Source organism: Narcine bancroftii, chromosome 1 (assembly GCF_036971445.1).
Source record: "Narcine bancroftii isolate sNarBan1 chromosome 1, sNarBan1.hap1, whole genome shotgun sequence".
Taxonomy (NCBI): Eukaryota; Metazoa; Chordata; class Chondrichthyes; order Torpediniformes; family Narcinidae; genus Narcine; species Narcine bancroftii.
The window spans coordinates 253606611-253626034 of record NC_091469.1 but is presented as its reverse complement, the minus strand read 5'-3'; the positions used below and the strand labels follow the sequence as shown (position 1 = coordinate 253626034).

The 19424-nt window shown below is 44.5% G+C and overlaps 1 protein-coding gene across 6 annotated transcripts in view; it reads right to left on the bottom strand.

Annotated features, from left to right (window-relative positions):
• The window catches only part of pdhx (pyruvate dehydrogenase complex component X), a 236418-nt gene that overhangs the window by 197118 nt on the left and 19876 nt on the right, over positions 1 to 19424 (bottom strand). For all 6 annotated transcript variants that reach the window (XM_069895573.1, XM_069895582.1, XM_069895612.1 and 3 more), the window contains exon 3: positions 6860 to 6960. In XM_069895573.1, coding sequence (XP_069751674.1) covers positions 6860 to 6960 — 101 coding nt within the window. The remainder of the gene's footprint in view (positions 1 to 6859; positions 6961 to 19424) is intronic.

Below are 19424 nucleotides of genomic sequence, written 5' to 3'. Positions count from 1 at the left end.
GAGGTGAAAATTCATGCCAACGCAGACTGAAGGTGATGGTACAACCCAGGCCCAGCTTTATTGATAAGATTAATCAGGCTATACCAAGTATCAAAAACAGCTGAGCAAATGCGTTATCAAAAGCCACTGTTCGGTCTAAAGTTATCGCTGTTGCACCTGCTGCCCTTGACGAAGCAAAAATCAAACAGAAATTATGCAGCAGTTCAAAGGAAAACAGCTCTAAATAGCATCTCGAACAATGGAAAACAGAAAGAGAAAGATGCACCCATCAGAGAAGATTGGGAACCCCAGATTTCTCCATTGTTCCTTTTTATTTATTTACAGCTACAAAATGATGCAGGGTGACACAACAAAGATCATTTTTAAGTGACTGGTTTATACAGATGGAAGCATCAGTAATAAGTAAGGCACATAAAAATGAAAAGAGAAATCAAACAATTCCCATATGCAGAGTGCTTTCTCCTCAAGGCAACCTGATTACATTCTACCACCTATTCTTTCAGCCTTTGAAAGGAAAGTCAACTGGGGTGAAAAAATTGAGGGGTGATTCAGAGACAGAAGTAGATTGGCAAGTGACTGATGGGGTGCAGGAGGCAACGGCAGCAGGAGCAAGCAGGCTCCCAGAGATGGGGGCAAGAAAACCTACGAGGCAAGGGTGGTGAGGTGATGACAGCAGGATCCCAGGTGATGACAGTGATAGGGGGGTGCAAATGAGGGCGAGAGAGGAGAAAAGTGGGATAGCAGTGTCCCAGAGACAGCAGTACCAGCATAACAAGGATTCAAAAAGAGAAGTGATGGTGGGGTCAGAAAGAAGCTGGATGGGCAACTGTGGCAGCAAGAATAGACTGGAATGGTGACAGTGGGTGTAGCAGAAGAGGAGCTGGTCATTGGAAGTATCCAATGGAGCATAGTCCAGGAGGTAACAATGTTGATAATAATGCTTACCATATAAAAACCACACACACAATGTTTTATATACTCTTTGACCAACTGAGTTTCTCCAGCATTGTTTTTTTTACTTCAACCATGCTGTCTACAGATTTTAGTGATTTACTTCTGACTACTGCACAACTCCGAAATCTTTTCAAAGGATGCCTACCCTGAAGAAGTTCTCCTTTGCTCTCCACAGGGAGTTCTGTGGGATTCTCTCTCACTGCTCCCCATCTGTAATCCAAGCTGCTCTCAAGCTCTTTGACCAGCTGAGTTTCTCCAGCATTGTGTGTTTTTACTTCAACCATGGGGTCTGAAGATTTTCGTGATTTACTTCTATATATATTATATATATAGTGCCGTTCCCCTACGAAAACTCTCTAATTTTAGAAACACAGCTTCTTTGAATTTAAATTAGTTAGTTTTTACCTGTAAATCTTTGGTCAATAATAAAACAACAACAAAAATTCTACAATCTTGAAGCTTTTTATTCAATATTTTCAAGCTTTTATTTTGGATCTGGACCTCTCTGCCAAGCCTAGCGTTTATTCCTCATCCTGCAGTCCCCGAAATGAGTGACACTTTAAGGTCAACTGCATTTACCATGTAATGTTTTGCAATTTTATTGCTTCATTTAGTAAAGTATGAACGTGAAAAAAATGTAAAATTCCACTGAGCCCAAATTTTACTACATGCAGATACTCTGCGAATTAGGCACATCGATGCACAAGCGATCACATCACCAGCTGCCACTCTGGCCTCCTTCCTAAAATAGCCAAAAAGCTAATACATACAGTGAATTTTATGGCAATTCTCAAATGCATGGATGCAAATTTAACAGGAAATCTGCCACACAAAAAGACATGATTTTTTAAAACACTTATGCAAGGAAGCTCAATTAACATTGCACTGGTTTGCAGGTTAACAATGTTAAGGTAGGTTTGGCTACATTATAAACATAATTTTCTATTCAAAACACATATTGAGGCCAGTTCCAGCATTTTCATGGATCCTAACCATGAAAATATTCAAGTTATAAATGAGAAGCTGGATGAATTCAGCAGGTCAGGCAGCATCCTTGGGTAGAAATGGTCAATGTTTTGTGTCAGGACACTTACCTTCTCTGTCCTAATTACATAGTGTAAGAAATGACGAATGCTTTTCTCTTGAAGAAAAAGTCATAGTACAGACACACTTGGGGTTCCCTGGATTGATTCTCCTGACAGTGTGCAAATAATTGATAGGTGATAGGCCAGAAGACTACAAAAGCAGAAAAATAAGGAAAATAGTATACTCAAACATGTCCCCTAATTTAAATGTGCATACTGTAGGGTACGCGCTACGACGAGTGTGGAAGGAAGACACACACGAGGAATCGAAATCAAAGACTGATTTATTGCGGTAGGTGCCTGTGGACTGAGGTGGACTAGGAGGGTGGCGTTGGCACTCTGGAATGCCCTGGAGGATTCCTCGGCCCAAGCAATGTCTTTTGCCTTGCTGGTCATCAGCGCAAAGAGGGGGGGCGCATGATGTATGCCACTGCTGGTATGAACCTGTGGTAAAAGTCCTTTCACCGTGCGTGGCTTATTGAAGTGCTGGACCTCCTCAACCTTTTTGGGGAGGGGTTTGGCCCCGTGCCTGTTAATCCTGTGCCCCAGGAAATCGATGGTGTCCACACTAAACTGGGACTTAGTGGGGTTGATGGTCACCCCGAACTCACTCAGCCAGGTGCACAGTTGCCTCAGGTGGGTGGCATGGTCTTTGTGGCTGCAGCTGGTGATAAGGATACGTCCAAATAGAATGGAAATGGGAGGACCCGGCCCATCGCGTACATCAGCTGCTGGAATGTTTGTGCCGGATTTTAGACCAAAGGGCATGCAGATAAATTCAAACAAACTAAAGACGGTTATGACTGAAGTGTTGAGGATGTCCTGGGGGTGAACTGGGATTTGGTGGTACCCCAGGATGAGGTCCACCTTGGTGAACACCTGTGCCCCGTGCAGGTTGGTGGTAAAGTTCTGAATGTGGGGCACAGGATATCTGTCAGGTGTGGTGGCCTCGTTGAGTTGGGGGCATGGTCTCCACTCCCTGACGAGTTAGGCACCATGTAGAGGAGAGAGGCCCAGGGACTGTTGGAGTGCCACACAATTCCAAGCTCCTCCATCTTTTTGAACTACTCCTTCGCCAGGCTGAGTTTTTCGGGAGGGAGTTGGAATGCCCTGGTATGGAGCAGGGAGCTCCTCGGTCAGTATGTGGTGCCTTATGCTGTACTTTGGCTCGGCCGCGGAGAACTGTGGCGCCACTATCGAGGGGAACTCTGCCAGGATGTGGGCAAATTCAGTGTCTGAGAGCGTTATAGAGTCCAGGTTGGGGGGTGGGGGGGGGGGGGGAGGTGGGCGGTGCAGATAGCTTGACTTCTCCCAGAAGTAGAGTCTGAAAGGTTTTGCCCTGCACCAAGCACCATCCCTTGAGGTCAACCAGCAAGTAGTGGGCCCAAAGGAAGCCATCCCCAGAAGCATTTGTGCCACTGCTACTAGGGTAAAGGTCCATGTAAAGCAGCTGTTGCCGAAATAAAAGGGGATGGTGCAGGTACCAAAAGTCTGAATGGAGGAGCTGTTGGCTGCCCTCAGTGCTGGGCCCCGCTTTCCGTTGCGGGTGTCGAAGCCTGCAAGGGGGTAGGATGCTAATCTCGGTACCTATGTCAACCAGGAAACGCCTGCCCGACAGGAAGTCTCAGATGTGGAAGAGGCTATCATGTGGGCCAATCGCCACAGCCATCAATGACAGTTGGCCAGGGCATTTCCCGAAAACCTGCAGGGTGGGCAGCATCAATAGGCCTCTGCATCCCATCACTGATGGTAGAAGCATAGCTGTCCAAGGGATTTAACACCTCTCCGCTGGCATTGATCTCACTGGGGGCCATTCATGGGGCTTGCTGATGTGGTCTACGACAGCGATGGTGTCCTTCTTTGCTCTCCAGAGCATGTCCACTCGGGCAGTGACCCTCTGAGGGTCACTAAAGTCCTCATCTGTGAGCAAGGTCCGTATATCCAGAAAAATCTGCTCGACGAGGTGGCAAGGCTTGTGGTCCTCAGTTAATGTGAGAATCTTGCTCATTACGGGTGATGGGACCCTATCCCTCAATCCGTCCACATGCAGCAATTGGGCAGCACACTCATTCTGGGCTAGTAGCTCTTTGAGGGCCACGTATCTGCCTTGCTCCAGAGGATGCCATAGGAAATTTACGACCTTTGCTGCTGTGTCCTGATTGAGGTTGCTCACAATGTAGAAGTAGCAGGTGCCGTCGGCAGTGATGTGGCGAAGCTGGAACGGTACCTTGGCCTGCTCGAACCACACGTGCGGCTGCGACACTCAGAACATCGGAAGCCAGAGAGAGACCACATGGATGGTCGCTGGCTGTTTGATCTGTCATCTTTGGGTCCAACTGCCGGGTCACCAATGTAGCATATGCGCTATGACGAGTGTGGAAGGAAGGCACACGAAGAGTCTAAATTGAAGATTGATTTATTGCACTGGCAGCTCCGCTTATAATGGGGCCCTGGTGCTGACTTTAGGGTCCCGTGTCATCGAAGCGCCGACCTCAGATTGGCAGGCATTCCCACCAGAGTTCCCGCTGTACGAAGGTCACCTGGGACGACAGCTGGTGGCACTGCCAGGTCCACGCGGTTGCCCCATTCATCAGCAAAGAGGGGCTCGCATGATGTGTGCCACTGCTGGTATGAAGTGCTTGGGCGTCTTTGGGCGTGGGCCACTATGATACTATCTTTATCTAATCAATGTTCAATTTCATCACAGCATTCAATAAATGAAGCAGGCCATATCTGCATGGACCATAACAAGCAAGTAATACACACTACTTGAATGCCAAGCAGTGACTGCTGCTAAAAGAAAAAGTCAAACCTTCAAACCTTGATGCTCAATGTCATTACCATCACTCATTCTGGATTCATTACTAACTAGAAACATAGCATACAAATTGTGACTACAAGAGATCAGAGGTTGAATATGACTTCAGTGATAAGTGGATCCTGAAACCCAAAGCCTCTCCTCCTTTTTAAAAAAGTTTAAATTTAGACATACAGCATAGTAACTGGCCCTTCTAGCCCACAAGCCCCTGATGCCCAAATACACTGCTTAACCTACAAACCCATAGGGATTTGTTTTGAAAGGAAGGAGGAAGAAACTCATCCAGATACAGGGCAAACGTAAAAACTCCTTACAGACAGCACCGGATCCAAACCGAGGTCGCTGATTCTGTAATAACAGTAACCATGTCCAAGTCAGAACAATGAAATATTGTACTCTCTGTGTGTCTGGATAGCGCAGATCCAACAATACTCAAGCTTCTCAACGCCATCCAGAGGAGAAATACGAATTAGCACTCCACAAGCATCTTGAGCATTCAGATCCTTTATCGCCAGCCCTCATAAGTACTACCTACAAAATGCAGTGTACTTACTAGCCTGGTCTTCTTCGCCAGGGTTTTTTTTTAGCTCCACTAACTGGAAGGACAAAGCAGCAGGCATAGATGGAAACCTTCAGGTCTTGCCATGTTTTCTAGAAAAACAATCGCCACTTCTTTACCATCACTGGATACAAATCCTACCCAGAAATACTGTGAAAGTAACATCAGTTATGGTCATTCTCTCAAGGACAATATGTGATGGCCGTATGCCACATATTAAATATTTTCTATCAATACATGTTTTACAATGAACTGTTCAGGCGGTCCTTAGTCGATGCATATACTGTACAAATAATTTGAAAACAGAATATGTCCAAACAGAATGGTAATAAATGACAAGATAATCTGTTTCAATAATAATCTTTGAAAGGTTAAATATGAAAGGTAGTACACTGAAAACTTCATGGTTATTCCTCAAAATAATGGCATGGGATATTTTACATCCTGCTGTATCAGCAGACATGCTTTGGTATAGTATTTCATCTGAAGGGTAACACTTCCAACAATGTCCCACTCTTTCATGCTGGAATGGATTGCCAACCTAAAGGTTTCATACCCAAATTATGGAAAAGCTCAGAATTCATTTAATTTCCAAAGCAATTACATCATAACTTTTCAGATAGATTTGCTCAATTTACAAATTATTTTCCTCGAAGATGTCCGTCAAGAGTCCTTGTGCACAATCCAGCTGCAAACACAAGAGGTTTACACACCAATCTCTATTAACCAAGTCTGGTTCAGTGGCAGTTAACGTCATTTCAACAATCAGGCATTGTGAGACGAAGGATTCCAATAGTTGAGTAACGAGCATTCAATACATGTTTCTTCTACATAATAATAATTTGTGTCAGTTGTCAACAAGACTTCACGCAAAATAAATACCATCTGATCCATTTGTTTGGACAAGAGTGTCTTCTTGACCTTGTTTATGACAAAGGCCCAGAAATATCACTCAAGATTGTTGATAACTACTTTTAAAATACAGGCCAATTAAAGGAAAGAGAAATTGGGAACAAATAAACCAGAGGACAGCAACATTAATCATACAACATTTTTGTAAATACTGACGTATCAAAAATTTCCTACAACTCCAGTAACCAAGAAAAAAAAATCAAATTTTTAACATTGACAGAAATAGCTTCATCTTTCCCAGTACCTGAAATCACATCTCACTGGACAGTTTATATACAAATAAATCAAAACAACACAGGCAAAAAAACCCTAGCCACATAGCTCAGAACTGGCAATCACCATTTCAGCTGGTGATCATCTCCACATAGTTAAGCTTTGCTAATTCTATTCCTCTTTCCAGCCACTGCAAGATGCACTGGCAGTACCAGGTAATTCCCCCTTTAGTTTTCAGTCATCTGTCCTTGTCCTTGATTCTGCCATATTTATGTTTGATGATAAAAGGCTCTCTTGATCTAAAATTATTTTTCTTACCATGATTTTTGCTAAAACACCATCTTCGTTCGAATCAAAGGTAACAATGGCTTTGTCAGTTTTAATTTCACACAATGCTTCGCCAGCACGAACAGTTTCACCTGGACAAGAAAATAGGACATCAGAAATATTAAATATTGTTCAAGGTAAAAAGAACAACTTCGATTTCTATATTAACTTTCACATCCTCTGCATGCTCATTTAAAGGACAATTTTTTTGTGAAGTGGTTGCAGTTGGGCATAGAAATAAAAGACCTAAATTTGCACATGAATAGGTGAAGGAAAATTGTTGATCAGGACATTGGACAGGATTCACTTTGACTAGGAACATGGACGCCTTTTGTTGAGATGGGGGTAAGGGTTGTTATTTAAAACCTCATGAGAGATGGCAACTTTCTCTGTTATCTATTTAGGCAATGTCAGAACAGTAAACATAAAAGTGCTGGAGAAATTCAGCAGGTCACGCAGGATCTATAGGAAGTAAAGGGTAACCAATGTTTCACATGCCAAGGTATGAGCAAAAAGCTAGCAGACACCGAAATAAAAAGGAGAGGTGAGGGGGAGGAGAAGAGGGAAGAAGGGGCGGGGGAGAAGCGAACAGTTAAGAGGTGGAAACAGGTGGGAGGGTATGATAAAAAATGAGGTGATGGAGAGGGGCAATTCTCTAAATGAAGAGGGAAAGGAAAGTGGAGAGGAGCTGGAGGAAATGAGACAGTGGGATAGAGAATGAGAGAGACTTGGGCTAGGGAAGGTTTAATGGAAGCAGGAGGTCTATGATAATGCTGTCTCATTGGAGAGTGCCCTGCTGGATTATTTTTCTCTTCTATCCTCCCACCTATGAGCTCTTACCTTTTAGTCTGCCCCTTCATCCCTCCTCACCTTTCCTTCCCCACCCACCCCCACCTTTTTATTCAGGCACCTGCCTGCTTTTTTGCTCATACATTGATGAAGGGCTCAGGCTCAAAATGTTGGTTGGCTTTTGCTTCCTATAGATGATGTGTGACCTGCTGAGTTTCTCCAGCACTTTTGAGTGTACCACTACAATCCCAGCATTGCAAACATTCCTGTTTAACTCTGAATGGTAAAGGTATCCCAATAGGATAAGAAGTAAACCCAGCAACAGTGAATGAGAAACAATGCATTTCCAAGCAAGGATGGCTGTGTGTTGAAGAGAAATTTACAGGTGGTGCCATTTCCATAACTTTATTCTCACGTCTGAATGCTACATTTTGAACCATTCATCCCTTTTACATTGTTCAATTCACAATTTGCTCGTTCAACCATTATAATCAGTTTCTAAAGGTCCATTTGGCTAAGGGTAAGAAACTGACTAAAAGACAATTCTCAATGAACGCTACTCAACACAAGATAGTGGAATTTTTATTTCTCACCCTGCATGGTACTAATTAGAATGGCCAGCTTAAGGTCTTTTTAGTTTTGTGCAATATTAACCAACACAATGTTATTCTGGAGATATGCTACTAATTATCACTTAAATGCAGCTTTCCAATATTTCATTGCTTTCCTGAATCAAGGGCAAAATAAATGCTTCTTGGCATCATCACCCACAGTCCATGAGAACAAAATAGATTCAAACCACTTTCCAAAAATCACTGCAGGAGGCTCTGTATTACAATTGGCAGAGAATTTTCCTAATACCGTCACTGTATGCTCTTGAATTTAACCATTTCTGCAATAGTGTATATTTATAAAAATTCTTAGATTCTTCCATCGTCTCCACACATCACCAAAAATATCCTAGTTCATGTTATTTGGCTATCAACATCATATATTAATGAAAATCTCCTGATTCAAATGCAAGGTGTCACAGAGGCACAGTGACATTGGAGTGGAGTTTGCACATTATTTCTTTCTTCCAATGCTCGCATTTTGTCTCACAACCCAAAGTGGCCTGGTAGGTTAATCAGCTGCTGTCAAATCCCTCAAGTATGTGGTGGAATCTGGGGAGGAATGGTGGGAAACTGGGGAGAATAAAATGGGATTAGTGTCTGATTATTGTAAATGGTGCTTGATGGTCAACATTGACAGAGAATGCATGTTGTATAATGGTTACTTCAACAACTTGTAAAGCACTGCTTGTTTCACATTAAATGTTGCCTTTCATTAAAACCATAATTTTTCTCACAGTCATTTTTAGGCTAATATCTATGCATAAAAATCCCAAGTAACAGCAAGAAAAATTAAGCCCTCTGAGATTACTTGTTATATTAAAACCGATTTCTTTTCAGACTGTCAACCATCGGGGTTTCTCCTGCAGTTTGCAGGAATTAATAATTAATCTTGATATGGCTGCAAGCACCCGAGGGGAAAGTCATTAAATGTATCGTCTGTCACTTTCTTATTTATTATTTATACAAATGTTGGTGATGCAAAATAGTGGTCCTGCGACGAGACCTCCAGCCGTAGGATAGGTCGTCTGACTTGCCACTCAGCAGGCAGCAGTGTTGCATGTTGGAAAACAGCTGTTGCAGTGGAGTTGATGCTGATCAGCCACATTTTGGCTTCCCTGGGCTCCGTCCGATCCGATCGATCAGCACCTTGGCTGAGGCATTAGGCTGCACTGCGTGGGGACAGCACGACAGAAGAATGGCCTCTGTGCCCAGTAACCTCAGCACTTTTCATCAATATGACCAAAGAGCTCAATTCAGTCTCCTGCACACAGTTAAACAAGAAATACTAAATATTTTGCTATAAACTGGGATTACAGGCTCAAATTCCAATGCCACAAAGGAAAATATCTGTGAGGCACAATCTGAAAAGTTTAAGCTCTTTACTCAAAGGTCTTTCTTCTTCTCCTCTTGTAGCTGAATACGGGCCAAGAGGTTTAGTAATTAACTGTTCCATCCTGCCTATTGTCCTTCAGATCAGAGAAACTGCTTGATTACAAGTTAAATGAAAACCAAAACTGTTCCTCATGCTAAATGTCTGAAATAAAAACAGAAAATGCTGGAAACAATCAGCAAGTCAGACAGTATCCATGGAAAAAGAAACTGAGCTAATTTTTCAACTCCGAGTTCTGCAGAATGCTCTCAGACTTGAAATATCAACGATTCTCTTTCCACAGGCACTGCCTGACCCAGAATCTTTTAAACATTTCCTGCTTTTATTAAGCAAACAGTTTAAGTGGCAAACATTGTGAATGGAGCTTAAAAATGCAATTCAAATGTAGAACATGCAACTTGAATGGACAATAGAAGGCAGTGTGGTGGCGCACATCTAAAACGCAGGCAAACCGGCTATGCATTTGTTCCGGCCACAGCAGCGGAGCGGCCGCGTCAAGATGGCGTCGCCAGGTGTATCTTCTTCATCAATCAAGCGGTCTGTGTATGCGCATCCGGCTGCGCCGTGACATTACCGCTTGCGTGCGGGCAGCTCTTAGGGGCAGCCTTATAAGGTGCAGTGTGGGCTTTTTGAGTAAACCGTTAGGAGCGCAAGTGAACTTACTGTGTGTCAGTCTCATTATTTCAACCCCCCTTATAGCTACCGCTACAATTGGTGACCCCGATGAGCCCAGACGATTCTGGACTCAATACATAGACGCTGCAGCAGACAACACAGTGGCCTTGAAACTGCCAACCTTCTGGACGTTTTGCCCACACACTTGACTCAGACAAACAGAAATTCAGTTTCACCTCAGTCATATTACCTCCGACTCGACAAAGTTTTACTATGTTGTCAGCTCCCTGGACCAAGAGACCACAGCCAGGATGAACGAGCTGATACACGACCCTCCGGAGGAAGGTAAATACCCAGCCCTCAAGACAGTCCTCCTAAGCAAATTTGGCCTATGCAGATAACAGTGCGCTGCCAGCCTCATGCACCTGGACAGCCTAGGAGACAGAACACCATCCGCCCTCATGGATGAGATGCTCGCACCAGCAGAGGGCCACAAGCCACATTTCATATTTGAACAGGCTTTCCTGGAGCAGATGCCAGACAACATGCAACTGCTGTTGGTGGACATGGATTTTTCAGATCCCCACAAGGTCGTGGCCAGAGCAGACACTCTGTGGCGCACAAAACTCGAAAATGAATTTGCCATCTACCAGGTGGTACGTTCCCATCCAAGTCAGCAGACCGGTACCCACTCGAGCTGAGCGCAACCACACCCCAGCAAATCAGCAGAGGTACCAAACACGAGCTGTTGTTTTTAACCAACCAAAGCTGGGGTCACATGCACGAAAATGCAGGCGGCCCTGCTCATTTTTAGAAAATGCAAAGGCCAGCCGCCACTAATGGCTATGGTGGCTGGCCACACCAATAACCTGTTACATGTCATCGACAGGAACAGTAGCCGGCAGTTCCTGGTCAACTCAATGGCTGAATTCAGTGTCATCCCGCCAACCGTGCTGGAGACACAAACATGCTCGCGAGATCCCACCCTCTGGGTGGCAAACAACATCGCCATCAAGACCTTTGGCACGCACAATGTCCAAATACAACTTGATGGAGAGAATTTCCAGTGGGACTTCACACTCGCCACGGTGGACACACCACTCCTCGGCGCAGGTTTTCTACGAGCACACAGACTGCTGGTGGACTTGAAAGTGAAACGCCTGGTCCATGCGCAGACATTCCAGACTGTCCAGCTTAAAGCAGCCAACGCTGGTAACGCAAGCATGGCCACAGTGAATGCCCCAAAAGATAAATAGTCGCATCGTGGATGAATTCCCATCCATTCTAAGGCCACAGTTTACCTCCACTATGCCATGGCACAGGGTGCAGCACCACATCCTGATTCAGGGCTCCCTGCTCCACACCAAAGAGGAATTCGCACTGACTTCACATGGTCCACAAGTCCTCAGGTGGGTGGCAGCCCTGTGGAGACTACCACCGCCTCAACGACTCCATCATGCCTGACCACTCCCCAGTCCCACATATACAAAACTTCATGGCCAACCTACATGGTGCAAAGGTCGATCTAATGCGTAACTATCACCAGATTCCCATCCACCCCAACGGCATTGGGAAGACGGACATCATCGCCCTATTCAGTCTCTCTGAATTCCTTCACATGCCGTTCGGCCTCAAGAATGCAGCGCAAACTTCCCAGAGCTTAATGGACGTGGTGGGCAGAGACTTGGACTTAGTGTTCATCTACTTGGATGAATCCTCATTGCCAGCAAGGACCATAAAGAACACCCGGACCATCTCCACAGACTCTACACCCACCTGTCTGACTTTGGCCTCACGGTCAACTTGGCAAAGTGTCAGTTCAGGAAAGAATCCATACAATTCCTGGGCCACAATATCACCGCAAACGGGGCGATACCATTAACAGAGAAAGTCGCAGCCATATGCCAGTTTACCCGGCCTAACACCCTCAAAGGCCTCCAGGAATTCACCGGGATGGTTAATTTCTAAAACCGCAGCACGCATCATGCATCCCCTGTTCACCATGATGTCGGCCAAGCAGAAGGACAGAGGAGGCCGACACAGCCTTCACCACAACTAAAAATGTCCTGGCCACCATTGCCTTGTTCGTACCTCCCAGATAAGATGTGCCCACAGCCCTCACTGTTGATGCATCCACAACAGGCATCAGGGGTGACCTCGAGCAGTCTGTCGATGGTCAGTGGAGGCCATTAACCTTTTTCAGCTGCCACCTATGCCCCCCCCAGAGCTTAAATACAATGCATTCGACAAGGAGCTACTGGCTCTCTATCTTGCCATTAGACATTTCCGTTATTTCCTGGAGGGCAGGCCATTCACAGTCTTCACCGAGCACAAGCCCCTCACATCCCTGGTCTGCACGCCAGCAATGCCACCAATCGCATATACTACCAATCGCATATATATATATCCCCACCAACATTCAACACCTCTCCAGTAAAGACAATGTTGTGGCCGACACCCTCTCTAGGCCCACCATCTAAACGTTGACCCCAGGTTGAACTACTCCCAGCTGGTGCGAGCCCAAAACGAGGTTGAGGAAACACAGGCATTTCAGACAGCCATCAGTGGCCTCCGCGTTAAGGACATCAGCCTGCCAGACAGCTGCAACGCACTGATGTGACGTTTCCACCGGCTCATCATGCTCAGTTGTACCACAGCAATGGAGACGCAAGGTTTTCCACGCCATCCATGACCTCACCCACCTGTCCATATAAACCACAGTTCGCAGGGTGGCAAAGTGGTTCAGATGGCACGGCTTGAGGAAGCAGGTTGCCCAACTGGCCTGCAATTGTACCCAGTGTCAGACCTCCAAGGTCCACCAACATGTGAAGGCCCCTGTCCATCAATTTGACCCTCTGAAAAGGCAGTTTGACAATATACATGTTGATATCGTTTGCCCGCGACCTGTCTTCTGGGATGCCCAGTATCTGCTAACAGTATGGCCAGAAGTCATTCTGCTAAAAGACACTTCCACTGATTCCTGCACCAGGGCACTGCTCACATTGAATTGCAAGGTTCAGGACACCAGTTCACATCACCACAGACTGAAGCGTACAGTTGCTGTGGTATGACATAGCTGGCAACTCTCCCGGGCACTCAGCTGCATCGCACCATTGCCTACCACCCATAATCCAATGGCCTCATTGAATGCTCCACCGCCACCTGAAGTCGGCTCTCATGGCCAGTTTAACTGGCCCAACTGGATGGATGAACTCCCCTGGGTCCTCCTAGACATCTGCACTGCACCCAAAGAAGACCTGCAGGCCTCCTCCACAGAAATGGTGTATGGTACCCAGTTAACTCTGCCAGGTGAATTCCTCCCACCATCCAAAGATTTGGACACAGAGGGGAGAGCAGCATTACAGAAACTACGAGACAGGTTAGCCTCCCTAGCACCACCCGCGCCCCCCCATCCCGCAGCACCATGGGCACCAGCCCGCATCCATGCCTCAGGACTTATTAAATGCAGACTTTGTTTTTGTCTGCCTTGGGTCACATTACGCCCCCCTCTAATGACCCTATGAGGGGCCCATATAAGGTCTCTAGAGCACGGGCAAAACTTTCACTCTGGCCATCGGGGGCACACATCAACTTCAGCCAGTCAGTCATGCCAGCGCAGTCCAAGTGCCGGGGATGACCTCCAAAGGGTCCAGCCCCACTTCGTTCGGGGGTAATAGCATGCTAACATCGGTTCTGGGGGTGGGGGGGAGGGTGGGAGCGCACATCTAAATTGCAGGAAATCCGGCTCTGCATTGTTAATGCCACGGCAGTGGACCAGCCTCCTCAAGATACAGCTGCCAGGTCTTCTTCACCAATTGGGTGGAACGCGCATGCACATCCTTCTGCACCGTGATGGCACCGCCTGCATGTGGGCTGGACTTAGAGACAGCTTATAAGGCGCAGCACGGCCAGTTTGAATAATCCATTAGGAGTGTGTGAACTTGCTGTGCATCATCTTGTAATTTCAACTCCCCTTGTAGCTAGTGCTACACCAGAAACCAATGAAGTTTAGACAATGTCAGATCATAGCAAGGAAACCTCTTCAAATTTATAATATACGAATACCTGGAAGCATTTATGATTTTTACACAGTCTTCGTGGGATTTTACAGTTTATGAAGAGCCTCTGACATCCCAGCCGGCGTTAGTCATTCACACAGGAATGACCTAATCTGCAAATCTCTATTTCTGTCAGTGATATTAGGCAGCATACCGGCCTTACAGTGTGTGGAGGCTGATTGTACAGTGCCACCGTGTCGACATCGACTGTGACGTGTATCATACGGTCTGACAGATCCTTCAAAATAAGCACGAGAATGAAAATGCTCATTTTATTTGTACTTAATCAACATGTAATCTGTCTGCTGTCAATGCACTGTGATTACATTGTGCACTACTTTTGGTGAGCAAAGCTTCCTCAAATTTGAAAATCACGTCAGGCATTCCGGAAAAATTACAAGGGATCGAGGAGGAAAATAGTCAGAACTGGAATAGGGGTACCATTCCAGTTCCCAGCTTTTTACACAGCATGCATTCCAGGAAAATGGGAATAATTTCCCGGAACACTGAAGCTGTGTAAAAAAAACATTGTCACAGCTACTCCAAGATACAAACACAACTGAAAATTTCCTAAGTTCACATTCAAGGATGTGTCTTAATGAATCCTGTAATTCAAAAGGTGGTATTGTAGTTCCACACATCTAATTCTGCAGTGTGAATTAATTGCATTCCTTTTAATGGAGTGAGAATACACTACATTATTTATTCTGCATATATATGGAATACTTCAGGGAAGTTTAAAGGGAAAAAATGTCCTTTTGAAATGTATAGTAGTCTTTCTAGAAATTCACCGAAAGCTCAAGGAAAAAATAATAAATAGAAGATACTGTGTGAGCACCAGCCACGTTATCATTCTCAGTGTTTAATTTGTGTTATAGAAGGAATCATAACATTGCTCTGATGCAGACGAATATTCAGCCCATCATGCGCACACTACCTCCTGCTGGAACAACAATCCATTCTGTCACCTTTTCCCCCATATCCTATAAATTCTCAAGTGCTCTACAATTCAATCAATGAAAACAATGATTGATTCAGATTCTACCATACTTGAAGGCAGATTCCTAAATCCTAACTATTCCATGAATACAAGATTTTCCTCACATTTACTTTTGTTCTTTTGTGCAACATTTTAAATCCTGGTCTTTGAAATGTCCCATAAATGGGAACTGCTTCTTTCTACTCACCATTCTGAGATCTGTCATGCATAATTCAATCAATCATCCTTCTTCAATCCAAGTAGTCACCTGAGGTTTTTCATTCTAACTTGTAGCTTAAATGCCATGCCTCTGAACCATTCTGATCAATATTTTCCTGAACACTCTTTTCAAACATGTAAAAATGTGGTGACCAGAATCAGACAGATTAACTACAGTTCTGGGTCAATCATATTTGCACAGATTCAACATCTCTTGCTTTTGTATTGTTAATTTATGACACCAAATATTTCATATGCTTTTCTAAACATTTATTAGCATGCCAGAGCTCTCTTAATATACCCCAAATTTCCCCTGCTCCTGTTCACCCTTTAGAAGCTGGCCACTTGCTGAAGAATATTTCTCCTTAGTCATTATCCAAGGTGCATCACTTCAAGTCTAGAACCAGCTCTTTTGTCATGTACTGAATGTACTCTGACAATAAATCTGAACTTTGAACATCACATACCACCCTGAGATTCTTTTTCCTGCAGGTGAGGCAGAATTAGCACTTACCAACTAGCTAGCCCACAGGAAAAAGAAGAATTGTAGATAAATAAACAAATAAAGAAATATAAACAAACTGACTGCAATATAGCAAGAAAAAGTAGAGTGCAAAAGTAAGAATCCTTTAAATAAGTCCGATTGAGTTTGATGTTGAGGAGTCTGATGGTGGATGGGTTGCAGCTGTTCCTGACCTGGTGGTGCAAGTATTGTAGCTCCTATACCTCTTTCCTGATGGCAGCAGCGAGAATAGAGCAGGTGCTGGGTGGTGGGGAACTTTGATAATTGCTGGTGCTCTCAATTGACAGTGCTCTCAATTGGATGTTCTTGATGGTGGGGAGGGTTTTGCCTGTGATGTTTTGGGCTGTGTTCAGTACCTTTTGCAGGGCTTTCTGCTCAGAGGTATTAGTGTCCCCATAACAGATTGATGCAGCTGGTCAGCATACCTTCCACCACACATCTGTTGAAATTTGCCAAGGTTTCCGATGTTATACCAAACCTCCAACTCCTGATGATGCAGAGACGCTAACATGCTTTCTTTATGATACTATTAGAGTGTTGTGTCCAGGAAAGATCCTCTGAGATAGTGGGCCTTTTCACACTGCAATGTAAAATAGAGATTCCCCCAAATTTTTTCCCGGGAACCTATGGTGTAAAAAGGTCGACCAGGGAATTCCCAATGGGTCTGCAGCCTTGCTTTGTAGGTAGGGCCGCAGTCCTGGGAAATTTTCTCGGACCACCCTCTCCCTGAGATGTGAAGAGCCAAATGACCAAGCAAGGAAGCCTGTGACATCAGTGGAGGCAATTAAAATTTAAAATACATACTGCCTGTCAACAGTGGGCCGCTTCGCGATGGCAGCAAATGCGAGATGAATAGCTGTCCTCATTAACCATAATCCCTCACACAGCTGCATTTCCCAGATTTGATCCAGCTGTGTGAGAGATTATGAGAAACAAAGTCAGCCATTCATTGTGTCACCATCGTGACATGTCAAAGCACCGGTGGGGGAGAGGAATTTTTTTATTTAAAAGAAATCGCGGAGAGAGAGTGATGGTGGGCGAGCAACCGACGGACAGGTGGGGCGAACTTGCCTAATGCATCATCATTTGGGACAGGACCCCCCTCCCCACCAAACTGCCAGGGAGGGCAACTTCCTGGAAATTTGCACCACAGTGTGAAAGGCCCAGGAGGTCCTGAATTCCTGGGAGTTTCACGGAGTCAAAGAAGGTCACCGCTCCCTTGCGGTGTGAAAACTGCAAGTGATTCGCAAGAACAAATGTGCTCATCTTCACCACCTCTGATCCTCCCCCAATGATCATTGGATCATACACCTCTGGTTTTCCTTCCTGAAGTCAACAATCAGCTCGGTTTTGGCGACTTCGAGTGGAAGGCTGTTGTGGGTGCACCATTCAGCCAAGTTTTCAATCTCCCTCCTGTAAGCTGACTCTTCACCCCTTTTTATAAAATGCACTACCATGGTATCGTCAGCAAATTTGGAAATGGTGTTGTTCTAACGAGCTATACAGTCATAGGTGTATAGTGAGTAGAGCAGGGGGCTAAGAACTCAGCTCTGTGATACTTCAGTACTGATATCGTGGAGATGTTCTTAACAGTCCTTTCTGATTGCAGTCTGGAGGTGAGGAAATTCAGGATTCAATTGCACAATTACAGAAGGCCACAAAAAATGGAATAAGCAGAGAAAAGATGAAATATGAAAGTAAGTTAAGAGGATGCCAAAAGTTTTTTTCTCTCAGATATATAAAGAGTGAAAGAGAAGCAAGAGTGGACATTGGACTACTGAAAATAATGCTGGAGAAGTAGTAATGGATGAACTGAATAGGTATTTTGCATCAGTCTTCACTATGGAAGACAGAAGTAATGTACCAGAAATTCAAGAGAGTCAGGGGGTAGAAGTAAATGTAATTGCAATTACTAAGGAGAAGGTTAACGGGAAGCTGAAAGGGTTGAAGATGAATAAGTCACATGGACCATACAGACTACATCACAGGGATCTGAAAGAGGTAGCTGAAGAGATTGTGAATGCATTAGAATCAGTCAGAATCAGGATTTCTTGTCATGAAATTCAGTGTTTGGTGTCAGCATTATAGTGCAAACATTCCTACTACAACCATCTTACAACATTACTGTAAAAAATAAAAATAACTGAACGATAAGTAAGGCAGTGTCTTTGGTTCATTGATTATTCAGGTATCTGTTGGCCATGGGGAAGAAACTGCTAAGTGCTTGTCTTTAGACTTCTGTTCCTTAGAAGTGATCTTTCAGGAATAACTAGAACCAGGAATGATTCCAGATGACTGGAAAATTGCAAATGTCACTTCACTCTTTAAGAAGCAGGAGAGGCAAAAGACAAGGAAATTACTGGCCAGTTCACCTGACTTCAGTGGTTTGCAAGATTCTAGACTTCATTATTAAGGATGTGGCTCTGGGGTTCTTGAAAGCACAAGATCAAAAAGCCCAAAGTCAGCATGATGTCCTTCAGAGAGATCTTGCCTGACAAATCTGTTGGAGTTCCTTGAGGAAGTAACGAGCAGGACAGACAAAGGAGAGTCAGTAGATGTTGTTTCCTTGGATTTTCAGAAGGCCTTTCTCAAGGTGTCGCACATGAGGCTACTAAACAAGATAAGAGCCCATGATATTATGGGAAAAGTACCAGCATGGATAAAATATTGGCTGACTGGCAGAAGGCAAAAACTGGTAATGAAGGGATCCAGTTCTGGTTGGCTGCCAGTGACTAGTAGTGTACTACAGGTGTTGGTGTTGGATCTGCTACTTTTCACACTGTATACAAATGATTTAGATGGCAGAATTGATGACTTATAGTGAGATTTACGGATGATATGACGATGGATGGCAGGGTGGGTAGTGTTGATGAAGCTAGGAGTCTTTAGAGGTTGGGAGAATTGGAAAAGTGGTAGACAGAATGATCAAGCACTTTCATTATTGAAGGAATAATGAAGTAGGCTATTTTTTTTAAATATAGGGAGACAATTCAGCAAACAGAGGTCCAAAGGAACTTGGGAATATTGGTGCAGGATTCCCTGGAGGTAAATTTGCAGGTTCAGTCAGAAGTAAGAAAGGCAAAATTCAATAATAGCATTTAGGGAAGACTGAATATAAACACGAAGATGTAATGCTGAGGCTCAACAAGACATTGATCAGACCACATTTGGAATATTGTGAGCAATTTCTGGCCCTATATCCAAGGAATAATGTATTGGCATTGGAAAGGGTCCAGAGGAAGTTTATGAGAATGATCCCAGAGATGATAGGGTATACAGTGTCCTCCAGAATGTTTGGGACAAAAACATATTTTCCAGTTTTAAATTAGTAATCAAACAATTCACATGTGAGTGAAGTGCACATTCCAG